Source organism: Mobula birostris, chromosome 20, assembly GCF_030028105.1.
Source record: "Mobula birostris isolate sMobBir1 chromosome 20, sMobBir1.hap1, whole genome shotgun sequence".
Taxonomy (NCBI): domain Eukaryota; kingdom Metazoa; phylum Chordata; class Chondrichthyes; order Myliobatiformes; family Myliobatidae; genus Mobula; species Mobula birostris.
This window is the reverse complement of record NC_092389.1, coordinates 58,387,228-58,405,692: the sequence shown is the minus strand read 5'-3', so window position 1 is coordinate 58,405,692 and position 18,465 is coordinate 58,387,228. Positions and strand designations below refer to the sequence as shown.

The 18,465-nt window shown below is 44.0% G+C and overlaps 1 protein-coding gene and 1 long non-coding RNA gene across 3 annotated transcripts in view; one reads left to right on the top strand and one right to left on the bottom strand.

The window, feature by feature from the left end:
* The window catches only part of LOC140185366 (zinc-binding protein A33-like), a 17,824-nt gene extending 3,443 nt beyond the window's left edge, over positions 1–14,381 (top strand). The window contains exons 2-6 of the mRNA XM_072238748.1: positions 1,091–1,186; positions 1,595–1,828; positions 3,389–3,411; positions 3,499–3,617; positions 13,742–14,381. Coding sequence (XP_072094849.1) covers positions 1,091–1,186; positions 1,595–1,828; positions 3,389–3,411; positions 3,499–3,617; positions 13,742–14,298 — 1,029 coding nt within the window. The 3' untranslated portion in view covers positions 14,299–14,381. The remainder of the gene's footprint in view (positions 1–1,090; positions 1,187–1,594; positions 1,829–3,388; positions 3,412–3,498; positions 3,618–13,741) is intronic.
* The window catches only part of LOC140185392 (uncharacterized), a 13,421-nt gene continuing 893 nt past the window's right edge, over positions 5,938–18,465 (bottom strand). Inside the window, exons 2-5 of one of the 2 annotated variants that reach the window (XR_011882586.1) lie at positions 14,196–14,337; positions 11,987–12,132; positions 8,255–8,384; positions 5,938–6,255 (exon numbers count right to left, since the gene is read on the bottom strand). This is a non-coding gene — a long non-coding RNA (uncharacterized lncRNA). Of the gene's footprint in view, positions 6,256–8,254; positions 8,385–11,986; positions 13,282–14,195; positions 14,338–18,465 lie in introns of those variants that run through there. The other variant, XR_011882585.1, reaches the window with a different exon arrangement.

The following is an 18,465-nucleotide window of genomic DNA, read 5'->3' as shown; positions in this document are numbered from 1 at the left end:
TAGCTAAGCGAGTAAAAATGAACAAATTTTGAAAAGGCATGAAGTTAAAGATGACACATTTCTTTAATATTTTAAGCAATAAATGTTTTTATTTCCATCTTTTACAGTTTCAAAATAACAAAAAAGGAAAAGGGCCCGAAGCAAAAGTTTGGGCACCCTGCATGGTCAGTACTTACTAACACCCCCTTTGACAAGTATCACAGCTTGTAAACACTTTCTGTAGCCAGCTGAGTTTTTCATTTCATGTTTGGTTGATTTTTGCACATTCTACCTTGCAAAAGGCTTCAAGTTCTGTGAGATTCTTGGGCCGTCTTGCATGCACTGCTCTTTTGAGTTCTATCCACAGATTATTGATGATGTTTTGGTCGGGGGGACTGTGAGGGCCATGGCAAAATCTTCAGCTTGCGCCTCTTGAGGTAGTCCATTGTGGATTTTGGGGTGTGTTTAGGTTCATTATCCTGTTGTAGAAGCCATCTTCTTTTCAGCTTTTTTACAGACGGTGTGACATTTGCTTCCAGAATTTGCTGGTATTTAATTAAATTCATTTTTCCCTCTACCAGTAAATGTTCCCCAGACCACTGGCTGCAACACAAGCCCAAAACATGATCAGTCCACCCCCGTGCTGAACAGTTGGAGAGGGGTTCTTTTCATGAAATCCTGCACCCTCTTTTGCTCCAACATACCTTTGCTCATTGTGGCCAAAAAGTTCTATTTGAAGAGTTCAAAGAACATCCAAACCAGCCTGATGCATTTTGGAAACAAGTCCTGTGGACTGATGAAGTTAAAATAGAACTTCTGGGCCGCAATGTTATTGTTATTTTGAAACCGCAAAATATGGAAATAAAAAAAACATATTTGCTTAGAACATTAAAGAAATCTGTCATCTTTAACTTTATGCATTTTGGAAATCAGTTCATCTTTTACTCACTTAGCTATTCTCAGTAAAAGAAATTTTGACCGGGGTGCCCAAACTTTTGCATGCCACTGTAGATGCTGAGTTCCTCTGGCATTTTGTGTGCGGTAATCGCGTTTGATCCCCTGTTTCTTTTGTTCTCCCTTTTTTCTATTTCTTACGCTCTCTGACTTTCAGGATCAGCTAAAATCTTCCTTAGACTCTCTCACAAAAAAGAAATCAGACTTCCAGGAAAAGGAGCAGCAACAGAAAGAGAAGATTTCCGGAGTTCGGGTGAGGCTTCCTGAGCGGATTTTCTGATATTACTGTATAGTTTTGCTCCCTTTAATGCAGAATAGCAGAGTATCGCAGCTCTAGTGACTCGGGTTCGATCTTGACCTCTGGTACTGTCCGTGTGGAGTTTGCATGCTCTTCCTGTGACCACGACAGTTTCAGACACATCCCAAGGACATGCTGGATGAATGGTTAATTACAATTAACCCTGTGAAGGTGGGGGAGGTTGTATGTGTATCAGGTGGGAGTTAATAGGTCAATGAGGGAGGTTTCAGGAAAACGTGAGGGAATGGGGTTGACGGGAATGATTCAGAAGCATGAACTTTAATGGACCGAATGGTCACCTTAACGTCATCAGGAAATACAGACAGCAATATAGTAAATTAATCTTCACCTTTCATTCGATAGGAACAGTCACACAGCGTTCAGACCCACATCACGTCTCAGTTTGCAGAACTGCGCCAGATTATCACTGAGAAAGAGCAGAGCTTACTCAGGGATCTCAGGGAGGAAGAGGAGAGGATTCTAAATCGAATGGAAAAAAATATTCGAGAGATTCAAGAGAATATCGGGTGGATTCAGGAGGAAATCTCAAAGTTAAAGGAACAGATGGATCAAAAAGACAGTGTGATATTTCTCAAGGTGAGGGATTATATTTCAATTTGTTCCTGTCAAAGAGCACAAAATGAACAGTGGTATATTTGAAATAAACACAGCACAGTGACCAGTTCTAACAAATCAATTGCCGCTGCAGGCAACCTCACACAGATTGTTATACTTGAATGACGCACCCTCCAATCACTCCAATGATGATGTTCCAAAATGTCTAAGATATGTATTCGATCGTCTATAAGCAACATACAATCTAGAAGCGATGAATCTTAAGTATTATAAATCGTAAGTTAAGCTGCAACATATCGTTCAACAAAGATATGACATCCGTCCGTCCCCAGCTCAAAACTTTTGAGAACAAAGTTCGAATATGTAACTTATTCGGTTCGCTTTTCCCACGCCCCCACTCACATGACGTGTTACCATAATAAACACGTAACACAGAATACACTGCAGACAGAAAACAGGTGCATTGCTCCTACACACAGCATTTACAAATGGCAGTAAACTGTTTCTCACCAGACAATTGTTGAAACTATTCAGGGTTGTTGCTGTCCCAGAACTGGACTTCCACAACTTCTGTACATTCCAGGACAGAATGTAATCTGCTCTGAAAATAACACAGAGTTGCAGACTGTGTCCTTAATTACCTGTTAAATATCCTCTAAATCTCCCATTAACACCCAGTTCCAATCACAGGCTGTGAGTGTGTCTGGTGCGGTGGGTGTGAGGGTCTCTCTGTCAATCACTGAGAACAAAGAATGTGACCCACACGTCAGACTTATCCTCAATATCCGGTTTCCATCAGATTAGGGAAACATTCACTGTTTCTTTACTTTCTCGGATAAACTTCATACAGAATAATATCCCATTCTCCATCATAAACAGGCCATTCGGTCCATCTTCTCCGATCTGCTTCCCTGCTAAACAAACCTCCTCCCACCTACTCACCACACCCAGCAACAGTGCCCGAACTCCCTGGTCCCTCGTGTTCATCCAGTTTCCCCATGACATTCAATCTCTGCTGTTCCGCTTCAATCACTCCTGTGCTTGTGAGTTCCACGTGCTCTTCACTAAATTTCTTATGGGATTTTTTAAGATCCATCTGCCCATAAATAGATATACTTTCTCCACATGCACACAATCAAATCCATCACTGATCTTCAATTGCTCCATCTTATCACCCTGACGTCTTATCCAGATGAAAATGCGCAACCCGTCCTGTCTTTCCTGTAAGTTTCATCCTCTCAGTAATGATCTAATTTTCAGAAACCTTTCCTGTAATTTAACCCCTGGTTCTGTATTGTCTGTGTGTGTGAATGACTGCAGGAGTGGGAATTTTCAACCCCTGGTTCTGCATTGTTTGTGTGTGTGAGTGACTGCAGGAGTGGGAATTTTCAACCCCTGGTTCTGTATTGTCTGTGTGTGTGAGTGACTGCAGGAGTGGGAATTTTCAACCCCTGGTTCTGTATTGTCTGTGTGGGTGAGTGACTGCAGGAGTGGGAATTTTCAACACCTTGTAATGGTTTGGATGAAATTCAGGATGTCGATAGTCTCAGTCTATTCAGATTTGTGTTTTATTTCTTTCAGGAGGAAGCTCGTCAGAACAGGAGGTAAGACATGCTCTTTACTGAAACCCTGTATGGATTTGTAAAATAGTTTAGAATAGCAGTTTATCACCATCAGTTTATTATTTACAGGATTAATGATGATGTCCCGGAATTGTCAGTGACAGATGAGGCCCTACCGGTTGAAAAATTTGATCACCTCTATTTGCTGAACACAGTGCTGAGAGAAACACTTGATGCCATTAATCGAGGTAAAACTTACAAAAATTCATTTCTTCTTGTTTGTGAGATCACAATTAATTTCAAATTTGAGGCAAAGATTACTGTAATATTGGGTTGAAGTGGAACTGAAGTCTATTCCACATCAACCCCACCGACTGGGGGGGGGGGGCGTCACTGTCACATGGTCAGCTGGAGATGTCAGACCCCTGAACACACCAGCACAGAGCCACAATACAACCAATACACGGGACTGGCCGATGAACCACTGTGTCCCGATCCCAGGCACACTGCACTAACACGCCAAGACATGAGTTTGAATCCTACCAGAGGAGCTGGGAAATTAATACTGACTTGATGATATTGTAGGGAATAAAAGCGGGCATCAGTGTGATCACCGGGCTTGTCAGAAAAATACACAAGTCCTTCGTGCGCTGTGAGTGCAGACTCTGAATGATGCAGGTCTCCCTCCTTCTGGATTGGCAACTCTCACTGTTGTTCGAGGGAAAAGAGGGGAGTGGTAGTGATTGGGGACTCAGTCGGGAACAGACAGGAGAATCTGTGGATGTGAACGGGACACCCGAATGGTATGTTGCCTCCTAGGTGCCAGAATCAGGGATGCTTCGGGTCGTGTCTGCAGCATTTTAGAGAGTGAGGGAAAACAGCTGGATATGTTGGTATATTTCGGGACCAATGACATTGGAAGTAAAAACAAAGAGGTCCTGAAAATAGAATTTGGAGAGCTTGGTGGAAAGCTCAGAAGCAGTACCTTCAGGTTTATAATTTCTGGACTGCTGCCTGTGCGACGTGCTGGTGAGGGTAGGAGCAGGATAATTTGGCAGATTAAAGCATGCCTGAGAAGCTGGTGCAGGGGGCAGGGCTTCAGGTTTTTGGATCATTGGGATCTTTTCTGGTGGAGAAATGACCTGCTCAAAAGGGATGGGTTGCACCTGGACCCGAGGGAGAACAATATTCTCACAGAGAGGTTTGATAGAGCTGTTGGGGAGGGTTTAAACTAATTTGTTGGGGGGGGGGTGGTTAGGAACGAGTGAAGGGGTAGGATTGATGGTAAAAATGCAAAGATAGTGTGCAGTCAGACTGTCAGATGGGGCAGCCAGATACGAGGACAAAACTGCAGCCAGCTGGGTGAGTATCAGTGCATTAGGGATGCAGAATGAAAAAGGATAGGAAATACAGTACCCAAAGCGTCATATCTCAATGCATGGAGTATAAAGAATAAGGTGGATGATCTTGTTGCAGAGACAGAGCTGTCATTTAGGGCGGACAGATGTGAGGACAAAATTGCAGCCAGCAGGTTGAGTATCAGTGCATTAGGGATGCAGAATGAAAAAGGTAGCAGGTATGGTACCCAAAGTGTTATATCTCAATGCATGGAGTGTGAGAAATAAGGTGGATGATCTTGTTGCTCGGTTACAGATTGTCAGGTATGATGCTGTGGCCATCACTGAACCATGACTGAAGGATGGTTGTAGTTGGGAGATGAATTTCCAAGGTTACACATTTGTATCGGTGGTATAGGAAGGTAGGCAGAGGGGGTGAAATGGCTCTCCTGGTAAATCAATAGAAAGATGTGACATAGGATTGGAAGATGTTGATTCCTTGTGGGTTGAGTTAAGGAAATTCAGAAGTGAAAATGACACTGATGACAGTCACATACAGGATCCCAACAGTAGCTGGATGTGGACCACAGATTACAACTGGAAATAGAGAAGGCCAATGAAACAGACAATGTTACAATAGTCATGGGAGAGTTCAACAAGCAGGTCAATTGGGAAAATTAGATTGATAATGGATCTCAAGAGAGTGAATTTGTTGAATGCCATGTGATAACTTTTTAGTGCAGTTTGTCATTGAGCCTACTGGGGGAACAGCTCTACTGGATTGGGTGTTATGTATTGAACCAGAGGTGATATCTTAGGAAAAAAACCTGAGGAGAGAATGCTCACAACATGACTGAGTTCAACTTGAGATTTGATAAGGAAAAAGTAAAGTCTGACGTTGTAGTATTCCAGAGGAGTAAAAGAAATTACAGTGGTCTGAAAGAGGAGCCGGCCAAAGTAAATTGGGGTGAGATGTTGTCCAGAATGACAGCAGAGCACAAATGATATCAGATTCTGGGAAAATGAGGAAGGTGAAGGATAGATATATTCCAAAAGTAAATAAATACTCAAATGGCAAAATAGTACAATCGTGGCTGATAATGCTGATGTAAATGAAAAAGAGTGGGCATACAACAAAGTGAAAATTAATAGGAAGACAGAGAATTGGGAGGCTTTTAAATACCTACTGAGAGGAACTGAAAAAAATGATTGGGAGGGGAAAAATGAAATATGGAATTGAATTGAATTGACTTTATTACTTATATCCTTTCTATAAACGAGCAGGAAAAATCTTCTGTCTAAATGTGCAGTTTATAGTAATTTATGAAAAATAATATGTATAACATTCCAGTCAATATAACATCGAAATACAGTTGTCTCAGCACGAGTTAAGCAGTCTGATGGCCTGGTGGAAGAAGCTGTCCCCGGACCCTGTTGGTTCTGGTTTTTATGCTGCTATACCAGTTCCTGTATGGTAGCGACTGGTACAGTTTGTTGTTGGGGTGACTTGGGTCTCCAATGATCCTTCAGGCCCTTTTTACACACCTGTCTTTATAAAACAAGTAAGCAAACAATATCAAGCAACACACATCAAAGTTGCTGGCGAATGCAGCAGGTCAAACAAACAAACAATATCAAATTGATTTTCAAGTATTGTGAAAAAATAAAATAAAGATGAGAGTGGATATAGGACCACTAGAAAATAAGGCTGGATATATAATAACAGGGGACAAAGAGATGATAGATGAACTAAATGAGTATTTTCATCAGTCTTCACTGTGGAAGACACTGGCACTGTGTCAGGTGCTGAAGGGTGCGAGGGAAGAGAAGTGAGTACAGTTACTGTTACAAGGGAGAAGGTGCTCAAAAAGGGACATAAGTCACTCAGACCAGATGAACTGCACCCTAGTGTTCTGAAAGAGGTAACGGTAGACATTGTGGAGGCATTTGAAATGATCTTTCAAAAATCATTGGACTCTGGTATGGTGCCAGAGGACTGGAAATTACAAATGTCACCCAACTCTTAGTCATGAGGAAGGCAGCAGAAATGAAGTTATAGACCAGTTAGCCTCACCTCTGTGGGTGGGAAGACATTAGTGTCAATTGTTAAGTATGAGGTTATGGAATACTTGGTGATACTGGACAAGATAGGACGCGTTGGCATATAATAAGATTGGTGGAGGGGCCGGTAGTGTTGAGGAAACAGGTAGGCTTCAAAGGACTTGGATGAGGAGACTGGGCAAGAAAGTGGCAAATGATACACAATGCTGGGAAATTCATGGTCATGCACTTTGGTAGTAGACATAATATGCAGATTATTTAAAATGGGGAGACAATTCAAAAATCTGAGATGCAGATGGATGTGGGGGTCCTTCTGCAGAGCACCCTGAAGGTTAACTTGCAGGTAGAGTCAGTTGTGAGGAAGGTAAATGAAATGTTAGCATTCAGTTCCAGGAGTTTAGTATACAGGAGCAGGGATGTGATGCTGAGGGTTTATAAGGCAATGGTGAGGCCTCACCTTGAGTATTGTGAACAGTTTTGGGCTCCTCATCTGAGAAAAGATGTGCTGGCATTGGAGAGGGTCCAGAGGAGGTTCACAAGGATGATTCCAGGAATGAAAGGGTTATCATACGAGGAATGTTTGATGGTTCTGGGTCTGTACTTGCGGGAATTTAGAAAGATGATGGGGGATCTCACTGAAACCTTTTGAATGTTGGAAGGCCAAGACAGAGTAGATGTGGGAAGGATGTTTCTCATGGTGGGGGAGTCTGGGACAAGAGGGCACAGCCTCAAGATACAGGGGTGTCTTATTTAAAAACAGAGACGCAGAGAAATTTCTTTAGCCGGAGGGTGGTGAATTTGCAGAACTTGTTACCACAGGCAGCCGTGGAGGCCAGGTCGTTGGGCATATTTAAGGCCGAGCTTGACAGGTTCTAGATTGCACACAGTATCAGAGGTTGTGGCGAGAAGGCCGGGGAGTGGGGCTGAGGAGGAGATGAAAAGGATCAGCCATGATTGAATGGTGGAGCAGTCACAGTGGGCCAAATGGCCAAATTCTGCTCCTATATTTTATGAGCTTATGGTTATCAGACCACAACATTGAAGCATTGTGGGAATGAGCCCGGACAACCCAGCCAGCATTGACATTGTTCAGGATTTCATCTCAGGAGAAGCACAGACAGCATAACCAGACTGGCAAAACAGCCCGACACACACATACACAGGAAGGATTGGCAGATTGTAGTCAGAGACGCAGCAATGTACGTTGATATTTCCTTCAGTAACCTGGAAATTATTCTCTTCAGACACGGTAATTTATTTATTTAAACAACTCATACATGTCACACATTGTCAGCACACACCAGACATGTGATGACACACTGTGACATACAAATACTTCAATGTGTACACTCTCCTTCAATGTGTACACACAGACACACTGATATTTACCACAAACAACACACACACACACATAACATCTGAGTGTGACACATGGTCAAAGAAATAGGCCCACGTTCCGACTTAGGAATGAAACCTGCCGTCCTTACCCAGTCTGTTCTGTGCACTGAGCTGCCCTCTGACGTGATGTCACATCAACAGTTCACAGACAGACTCCAGGGTGAGATTCCTCAGGAGGATGATCTGGGAGGGTTTGAACCCATGAACCACTTCATACATCTGCAAGACCAAGATGTCTTCTTGAGCATGTCCCATTTGTGTGTGTTTGCCCCATATCCCTCTAACCACTTCCTATCTATGTACCTGTGTAAGTTCATCTTAAACTATTTTAATTTTACCTGTTTCTACAGCATCTGACAGCAAATTCCATCTGCCCACCCACCTCTCTGTGGGAATGTTGCCCCACAGATCCCTCATAAAAACTTCCCCTCTCACTTTCAATCTGAGCCCTCTGGTTCTGTACTCCCATTTCTCAGAAAAAGACTCACTTTATCTCAGCCCGTTGTGAATGTATTTACCTCGATAAGGGATCAACAATCAACATCCTACACTACAGCGAAATAGCCCAAGCTTAAACACTCTCTACTTTTAATCCAAACCCCCCAGTCCCGGTAACATCCTCCTGATTCTTCCTGTCCAGTGTAATGACATCCTACACGGGTTGACTCTGTGGTTAAGGAGGCGTACGGTGCACTGGCCTTCATCAATCGTGGGATTGAGTTTAAGAGCCGAGAGGTAATGTTGCACGTATATAAGACCCTGGTCAGCCCACTTGGAGTACTGTGCTCAATTCTGGTCACCTCACTACAACTACAGGAAGGATGTGGAAACCAATAGAAAGGGTGCAGAGGAGATTTACAAGGATGTTGCCTGTTTTTTTTTTGGAGGGGGGTATGCCTTATGAGAATAGGTTGAGTGAACTCGGCCTTTTCTCCTTGGAACGACGGAGGATGAGAGGTGACCTGATAGAGGTGTAGAAGATAATGACAGGCATTGATCGCGTGGACAGTCAGAGGCTTTTTCCCAGGACTGAAATGGCTAGCATGAGAGGGCATAGTTTGAAGGTGCTTGGAAGGAGATACAGAGATGTCGGAGGTATGTTTTTTATGCAGAGAATGGTGAGTGCGCGGAACGGGCTGCTGGTGGTGGTGCTGCAGCCGGAAACGACAGGGTCTTTTAAGAGACTCATGAATGGCTACATGGAGCTTATAAAAATAGAGGGCCATGGGTAAGGCCTAGGTAGTTCTAAGGTAGGGACATGTTCAACACAGCTTTGTGGGCCGAAGGGCCTGTATTGTGCTCTATGTTTTCTGTGTTTCTATGTTTCACTATATTCGAGGAAGTGGACATGCAGACAATACCCGAACTGTGGTCTATCATTGATATCATAGATCTTGCTTAAGTTCATGTGGACAGTGTCGAATAGGCTGATGAATACAGGACTGAAGGTGTTATATTTGAATGCTCCAGTATACGGAATAAGGTAGATGATGTTGTAGCACAGGTAGAGATTGGCAGGTATAACGTTGTTGACGTCACTGAGTTGTGGCTGAAAGGAGATGCTGGTTGAAGCCCAACATCCAAGGATACACCTTGTATTCAAAGGACAGGCAGGTAGGCAGAGGGGATGGGGAGGCTCTGTTCTAAAAAATGAAATGAAATCCTTAGAGAGAGTTGACATAGGATTGGAATATGTTGAGTCATTGTGGGTGGAGTTAAAAAACTGCAAGGGTAAAATGACCCTGATGGTAATTATATACAGGCCTCCAAATAGTAACCAGGGTCGAAATGGGATACAAATTACACTAGGAAATGGAAAAAAAAAATGCAATGTGACAGTCGGAATGGGGGATTTCAACAAGGAGGTAGATTGGGAAAATCATGTTGGTGCTGCATCCCAAGAGAGGGAATTTGTAGAAAGTCCCCAAGATGGCTTTTTTGAACTGCTTGTGGTTGAGCCCAATGGGAGAAAGGCAATTCTAGAGTGGGATTTGTATAGTGAACCAGATATGATTTGGGAGACTAAGGGAAAAGAATCTTTAGGAAGTAGTGATCATAAAATGATAGAATTCACCCTGGAGTTTGAGAGGGAGATAAAGTCAGATGTATTGGTATTAGAGTGGAGTAAAGTTAGTTACAGAGGCATGAGGGAAGAGCTGACCAAAGTAGAGTGGGAGGGGACACCAGCAGGGATGATTGCAGAACAACAAAGACTGGAATTTCTGGGGGCAATTTGGATAGGTAAATCCCAAAGACGGAGGAGTATTATCCACGGAGAATGAGGCAACCTTGTTTAAGAAGGGAAGTCAAAGACAGCATAAAAGTGAAAGAGAGGGCATACAATAGAGCAAAAATTAGCAGGATGTTGAAGTGTTGAGGAGATTTTGATAATCAACAGAAAGCAATTACAAAGCCCGAAGGAGAGAAAATGAGATATGAGGGAAAGCTTGCCTACAATACTCAAGAGGACAGAAAACTCTAAAGAGTAAAAGAGAGGCAAGAGTGGATATTGGACCCCAGGAAAATGACACTGGAGAGGAGACATGTGACAAAATACATTGTCGAAGTGCTTATTTAATATTTTGTGTCAATCCTCACTGTGGAAGATGCCAGCTGTATGTCAGAAATGTGAGAGTGTCTGGGGACAGAATTGAGTGTTGTTGATGTTACTGAGGAGAAAGTGCGTGGGAAGATTGATGGTCTGAGGGTACCTGGACCAGATGGACTACACCCCAGTGTTCGGAAAGAGTTAGCTGAAGAGAATATGGGGGCATTTATAATGATCTTTCAGGGATCACTAGATAATTGGATATTCAAGACGAATGAAAATTGCACAGGTCACTTCACTCTTTAAGAAGGCAGAGCAGCTGAGGAAAGAAAATTACAGGTGTGTTAGTCTGGATGTGGTGTGCTTGGAAAGATGCTGGAGTCCAGTATTAATGGAACTGCTTTTGGGTACATGGAGGCACATGATAAAATAGGGCAAAGACAGCGTGTCTTCCCTGAAGGGGAAATCTTACCCGACAAATCTGCTGGAATTCTTCGAGGAACACAAAGCCAAGATAGACAAAGAATGATTTGGATGACAGAATTGTTGCCTTTGTGGCCAAGTTGGCAGATGATATGAAGTTAGGTGAAGGGGAAGGTAGTGGTGCAGAAGCTCAGAGTCTGGGGAAGGACAGAGACAGATTCGAAAATGGACAAAGATGTGATAGATGGATTATCGAGTAGCGAAGTCGTGCATGCAATTTGGCAGGCGGAATAAAGGCATAGACGATTTTGTAAACAGTGAGAAAATTCAAAAATCAGAGGTGCAGAATGGACTTGGGTGTCCTTGTGCAGGATTCCCTTATGTTTAATTGCAGTTTGAGTCAGTGTTAAGCTCAGCAAGCTCAACGTTAGCATTCATTTCGAGAGGATTCGAATAGGATGTCATTCTGAGTGTTTATAAGGCATTGGTCAGACCACACGGAGTATTGTGAGCAGTTTTGGGTCCCTTATATCGGAAAAGATGTGCTGGCATTAGAGAGGATCCAGGAGGTTCACAAGAATGATTTTGGGAATAAAAGAGTTAACATATGAGGAGTGTTTGATGGTTCTGGGCCTGTACTCATGGGAGTTCAGAAGAATGGCTGATTTATATCCCTCTCAACTCCACTCTCCCACCTCCTCCCCATTAACATTTGACACCCTGACTAATCAAGAAGTTTACATATCACCTTCTGCTTTAAAAATCAAACATGAGAAAATCTGCAGATGCTGGTAATCCAAGCAACACAGGTCCTGATGAAGGGTCTTGGCCTGATCTCACTGACACCTACCTGGAGAGAGTGGATGTCGGAAGGATGTTTCCTATAGCGGCTGGGTCGAGAACACAAGGCACAGCCTTCGACTAGAGGGTGTCGATTTAGAACAGAGATGAGGAGGAATTTCTTCAGCCACAGGACAGTGAATCTGCCACAGGCAGCTGTGGAGGCAAATAATTAAGTATATTTAAAGTAGAGCAAAAAACACAAAATGCTGGGGGAACTCAGCAGGTCAGGAAGCATCGATGGAAAAGAGTAAACAGTCAACAGTTCAGACTGAAACACTTCATCAGGACATGTGTTGCTTAAGGGTCTCTGAAAATTCCTCCCCTTTCCTCTTGAGGGGCTGCGAGTGATGGGGTTGTGGGAAAGGGGACAAAGGGATCCTCATCTCCACCTTTGTCCCACTCCAGCTTCTCGTTACGTCTACACACACAGTTCACCCACAGGCTTTCCACCCCTCTCCCACCTGGTTCTGGTTCAATCTGCCGTTTATCTCTCCGCTGCTGTTTCCCATTATCACCTCCTTTACTGTCTCGAACCTTCACACTCCCCCACTCCACACTTCACACTCACAAATGAATGTTAACATTGGATGAAGGGCCTGTTCCTGTGCTGTACTGTTCTATGTTCTCTGTTCCCTGTTCAGAAGAAAGAGAGGAGATCTCAGGGAAACTAAAAATTCTTCTGGGGTCAACAGGCAGGATACAGGGAGGATGTTTCCCTGTCTGAGGAGTCAAGGATCAGGGGTCACCGTCTGTTTGAAATTCCCAGCACCCGAAGGGAGAGGGGGGTTTGGGGGTTCTTATCCATTCAGTTCACAGAACCATCGCCGTACAGCATAGAAATGTGCCCTTCGACCCATCACATCTGTGCTGACCTATTTACCCATCTACATTCATCGCATTGGCCAGCATTAGGTCAGTCTCCTTCTGTGCCTTGCCTATTGAAGTATCTGTCCAAGTGTCTCTTAAACACAGAGGACAGGAGGCCTGTGACCTGCAGAGGTCAGTGCTGGGGCCGGGGTTGTTTGTCATTCCTATTAATGATTTGGATGATAATGTCGGTGACATAGTTAGTAGGTTTGTTAATGGCACTAAAATTCATGGTACAATGGACAGGGAAGAGGGTTATCTCTGTTTACACCGGGTCTTGATCAACTGTAGAGATGGGGACAGGGAGAATGTTTTAAAACACATCTTGGCAGGGACGTGGATAAGAAAAGGTGAAAGGAATAATGTGCAAATGGGACTAGCTCACTAGAGCAAGTTGGTCAGCACAAACGAGTTGGGCCGATGGGCCTCCGTGACCTCCAGTTTAGATCTATTCACTCACCCCTTTCCCATCTTAATCCACCCCTTTCCCGCACTCGTTTCTGCTGTCTATTTCTATCCTTGAGGGAAGATGTCGACCTGAACCGTAGACTGTCCATCTCTCTCCACACACGCTGCCTGACCCGCTCGGTTCCTCCAGCATTTTGTGTCTGTCTGATCGGGAAATCTCTGCTCTCCGTCCAGCGGAAAACCCTTGGGGAGACATTCGTTGTCCATCCGCTTTCGTTCGGTCAAACCTCGGGAAAGGTTCGTGTCGGCCACCAGACCGCGCCTGAGGCCTAGCGGCCTTTCCCCGATCCCCGGGGTCGCGCTGCCCGAGTCTCCCCCCGATCCCTGGGGACGCGCTGCCCGAGTCTCCCCCCGATCCCCGGGGCCGCGCTGCCCGAGTCTCCCCCCGATCCCCGGGGACTCTCTAATTCTCTGCTTCTCCCCCCAGTCTCTGTCACCCTGGATGTGGAAACGGCGAATCCGTGGCTCGAGGTGTCTGAGGATCGGAAGACTGTGAGACGGACCGGGAACTGGAGGGATCTCCCTGACATCGGGAAGAGATTCACATTCTGGGCTTGTGTGCTGGGATCGGAGGGATTCACATCGGGGAGACATTACTGGGAGGTGGATGTGACGGGGAATCGGTGGTGGTGTCTGGGAGTCGCCGCAGAGTCTGTGGAGAGGAAGGGACGGGTCAGACTGAGACCGGAGACCGGATTCTGGATCATCGGGCGGTTTGGTGACGTGTTACATCGGGATTGTGACGTGTTCGATGACGACATCCCCTCCCCCGAGTCCCGTCTCCCTGCTGGTCCCATCCCCGGGAGGGTGGGAGTTTATCTCAGTTACGAGTCCGGGACAGTTTCATTTTACAACGCGGAGACCAAGTCCCATCTCCACACCTTCACTGGGAATAAATTCACGGGGAAACTTTATCCTTTCTTCCGGACTCGGAATGTAAACCAGTGGCTGAGAATCTGCTCCGGTTGCACTCCGGGTCTGTAATCGAGTCGGGTCCCGGGACCGGCGTCAGGAGTAAAGTCACTGTAAATATAAATGTGCGGAGAGTGAAATAAACACGAGATGAGAATTATCGATCCGTTAATTTTAATTCGTTCACCGCATCCGACAACGGAACAGAAACACCGCGGATTCAGCAGCAGCCGCGGGGCGGCGGGTCCTGAGCTCCCCCGGGTCCTAAAGTCCACCCGCACTGAGACAGGTTAAATGTGACCAGTGGGGGCGGTGCTGACTGGGAGAGGGGGGGTCAGGGTGAATCTTGGTCAGACCATAACACACAGGAGCAGAATTAGGCCGTTCAGCCCATCGACTCCGCCCCGCCATTCCATCATGGCTGATCCCATCATGGCTGATCCCGGATCCCACTCAACCCCATACTCCTGCCTTCTCTCCATGTATTTTGATGGCCTGATCGATCAGGAAATGATCAACCTCCGCCTTAAATATACCCACAGCCTTGGCCTCCACCGCAGTCTGTGATAGAGTATTCCACAGGGTCACTACTCTCTGGCTAAAAATATTCCTCCTGACCTCTGTTCAAAAGGTCTCCCCTCAATGTTGAGACTGTGTCCTCTAGTCTGGGTATCCCCACCACATGAAACAACCTCTCCACATCCACTCTATCTAGTCCGTTCAACACTCGGTAGGTTTCAATGAGACTCCCCTTTCCTTTCTGAGATATGGGACCCAAAACGTTGATTAAACTCCAAGTACGGCCTAACTTTTGTCTTATAAAGGCTCAGCATTATTTCCTTGCTTAAATATTCTATTCTCCTTCAAAGAAAAGCCAGCATTGCATTTCCCTTCTTTATCACAGACTGAAAATGCGAAATAACCTTCTGGGACTCTTGCAGGAGCACTCCTAAGCCCCGGGCACCTGTGAATTTTCTGTCCAGTAAAATAATACTGAGTAATATTATTCCTTGGATCAAAATGCATGATCATATATTTCCCAACACTGTATTCAATCTGCCATGTTTTTAACACTTCTTCCAATTTGTCCAAGTCCTGCTGTAATCGTATTGCTTCCTCAGCACTACCTACCCCTGCACCTTTCTTTGCATCATCCACAAACTTTGCAACAAAGCCATCAATTACATTATCTAAATCACTGACAAACAATGTAGCAGTCCCAACACTGACCCCTGAGGAACACCACTAGTCACTGGCAGCCAACCTGAAAAAGCCCTATTTATTCCCACTCACTGCCTCCTGCCTGTCAGCCATTCCTCTGTCCATGCCAGTATCTTTCCTGTAATGCCATAGGATTTTATAGTGTTCAGCAGCCTCGTGTGTGCTACCTTATCAAAGACCTTCTGAAAATCCAAGTAAATGATATCCACTGCCTCTCATTTGTCCACCCTCCTTTTCACTTCCTCAAAGACCTCTAAAGGTTTGTTAGGCACGGTTTTCTTTCACAGAAATCATGCTGACATTGACTTATTTTATCATTAGTCTCCAAATACCTTGAAAACTCCTCCTCAAAAAAAGACTACAATACTATCCCAACTACTGCGGTTCAGCTAACTGGCCTATAATTTCCTTTCTTTTGCCTTTCTTCCTTCTGAAATGTGCAATTTTCTATTTTCCAGTCCTCCTGGACCATGCCAGGATCAAGTGATTCTTGAAAGATCGTGACCAATGCATCCATTATCTCTTCAACATCCCTGAGGACTCTGGGATGTAGTCCATCTGGTCCAGATGACTCATCCAGCTTAAGACCTTTGAGTTTGTCCAGCACTTTTTCCTTTGTAACAGCAAAGTCACTCAATCCTGTTGTGTCTTCCACAGTGAAGATTGTTGCAAAGTATTCATTAAGTTCATCTGCCATTTCTTCGTCCCCCATCAGCATCATTTTCCAGTCGTCCAATGGCAACTCTCGTCTCCGTTTCACTCCTTATTTAACTGGGAAAAAAAACTCTGAGTGTCCAGCTTTATTTTATTATTGGCTCATTTGCCTCATATTTCATCTTTAACGTTCTTATTGCTTGTTAGTTGCCTTTTTTTGGATTTTCAAAGAATCCAATAATCCAGCATCCCACTCACTTGTGCTACCTTATATGACATTTCCTCAGGTTTTAAGCAGTCCCTAACTTCCCTTGTCAGCCACGGGTGCCTACCCCTGCCATTTGAGAACTTCTTCTGTGAGACATGTCTATCCTGCACCTTGTGAGCTATTCCCAGATGCTTCAGCCACCTCTGCTCACCGTCCTCCCACCAGTATCCTCCTCCAATTCACCTCTCTCATGCCTCTGTAATTCCCTTTATTCCATTGTGAGACTGATACATGTGACTTAAGCTTCTCCCTATGAAATTGCAGTATGAATTCAATTATATTATGATCACTGCCTCTGACGGGTTCCTTTACTTTAAGCTCCTGAATAAGGTCAGGGTTATTGTACAACACCCAATGAAGGGTGACCTTTCCCCAAGTCGGCCCAAGCACAAGCTGCTCTGAAAAGCCATCTCGTAGGCATTCAACAAATTCCCTCTCTTGTGATCTGACACCAACCTGATTTTCCCAATCCCCTTGCATATTGAAATCCCTCATTACAATTGTGACATTACCATTATTACATGCCTTTTCCCAGTAAATGCTGTGAATTAGCTTAAAGTCACTCCCATCTGGCCCCCAAAGTTCATACTGAGACTGCAATTGATTTTTCAGCCTGATATGCTTCACACTGAAATAGTATGTGTTTAACAGTTTCATAATGTCAAAATGTACATGACACAGAATGAAGTTTTCCAATTAGATACAAGGTATAATTAAGCATAGTGTGGACAATTCCAAGTTCTGTCAATATAATTCCTTCCCCCTTCTTGTTTTCAGGCCTTCTTCTATAAACCCAACAGGTTTATGTATTCTGTAAAGGTGTCTGTCCTTGTGTCCATTATCTTACAAGTCTTGCCATAAGCCACTAATTCTTAACCCTTAGCTTCTGATTTGCTAAGTGGAAGGTTGATTTCCACAGCTGAACTTTTAACAGGTGTTTTTGCTAAACAGTCAGCCTGATCATTTCCCTCAACAGTGCGCTGTGCAGGATCCATAATGTGTAGACATATGAACCAAACCTTGTATATGAAATACTGTTTGATGAGTTTCTAACAGCAAATCTGACCTACTGCTAGAATAACCTGTTTTAAGTCTTATCAAAACCGAAAAGGATTCTGAAGAAATTACAAATTAGCATGGACCAATTTCTTCCACCCACTGTAAGCCTAAAAGGATGACAATGAATTATGCATCATGTACTGATTAGTGGCTGGTAAGTCATTTCTTTATCATTACCTGCAATTCAGACACAAAGAAAGAAAACAGCCACACCAACATTCCCAGTTAAATTATCATTTCATCCATCTGTAAAAATGGTTTCCGTATGATAACAACTTTCATTAATATACCGATGAACCAGCAGACTCTCAGGCAGAACATAATCCTATTGTGTTACCTAAAATCAACTGAAGTCATTGGAAAAACAAGGTGGTGCTACAGAGAAAGCTACAGTGGGAGATGTTGTATCATCCAATACACCCATATTCCCAGCTTGATAAGAACCCAGCCACCCAGAACTAAAAACATTCTTCTTGTGATGTTCCCAACAGTCCTCTATCACACCTTTAACATGATGATATTTCTTTACCCCTCAAATTAATCCAGTATGTTAACAGCAACTTCACCCTCTGTCATTGTGAGGGCAATTATCCTATTTCAACCAGTAAAGCCGAAACAGGAGACGACCTTACTGCACCACAACACAATCTTAAAGCCTGTGCTGGTATCACACCCAAACAGAATAAAGTTGAAGATGAAGCTGATCCTTAAGCCACACAGCCAGTATCAAGAACAGATTGAATTAAACAAATATAGAAAATCAACAAAGATTTTCCTGTTGCACCCTAGAATAGCCACACATATAAATTATTTTACTGATAGGGTGTTTCCATGTCAGTTTATTATCCATCCGCATGTCTGGAAAACTTATGACAGACCATTCCTCAAGAATTTAATCATATAATTTCATATCATGTGCCCACCCATTCCTGCACAGTCCGTCCAAATAAAAAACTCAGATAAATTATGCAATCTACACTCATTCCTAATCTCCAAAATTTGATCAAAAGTCCTTCCGTCCATAACATATCATATGT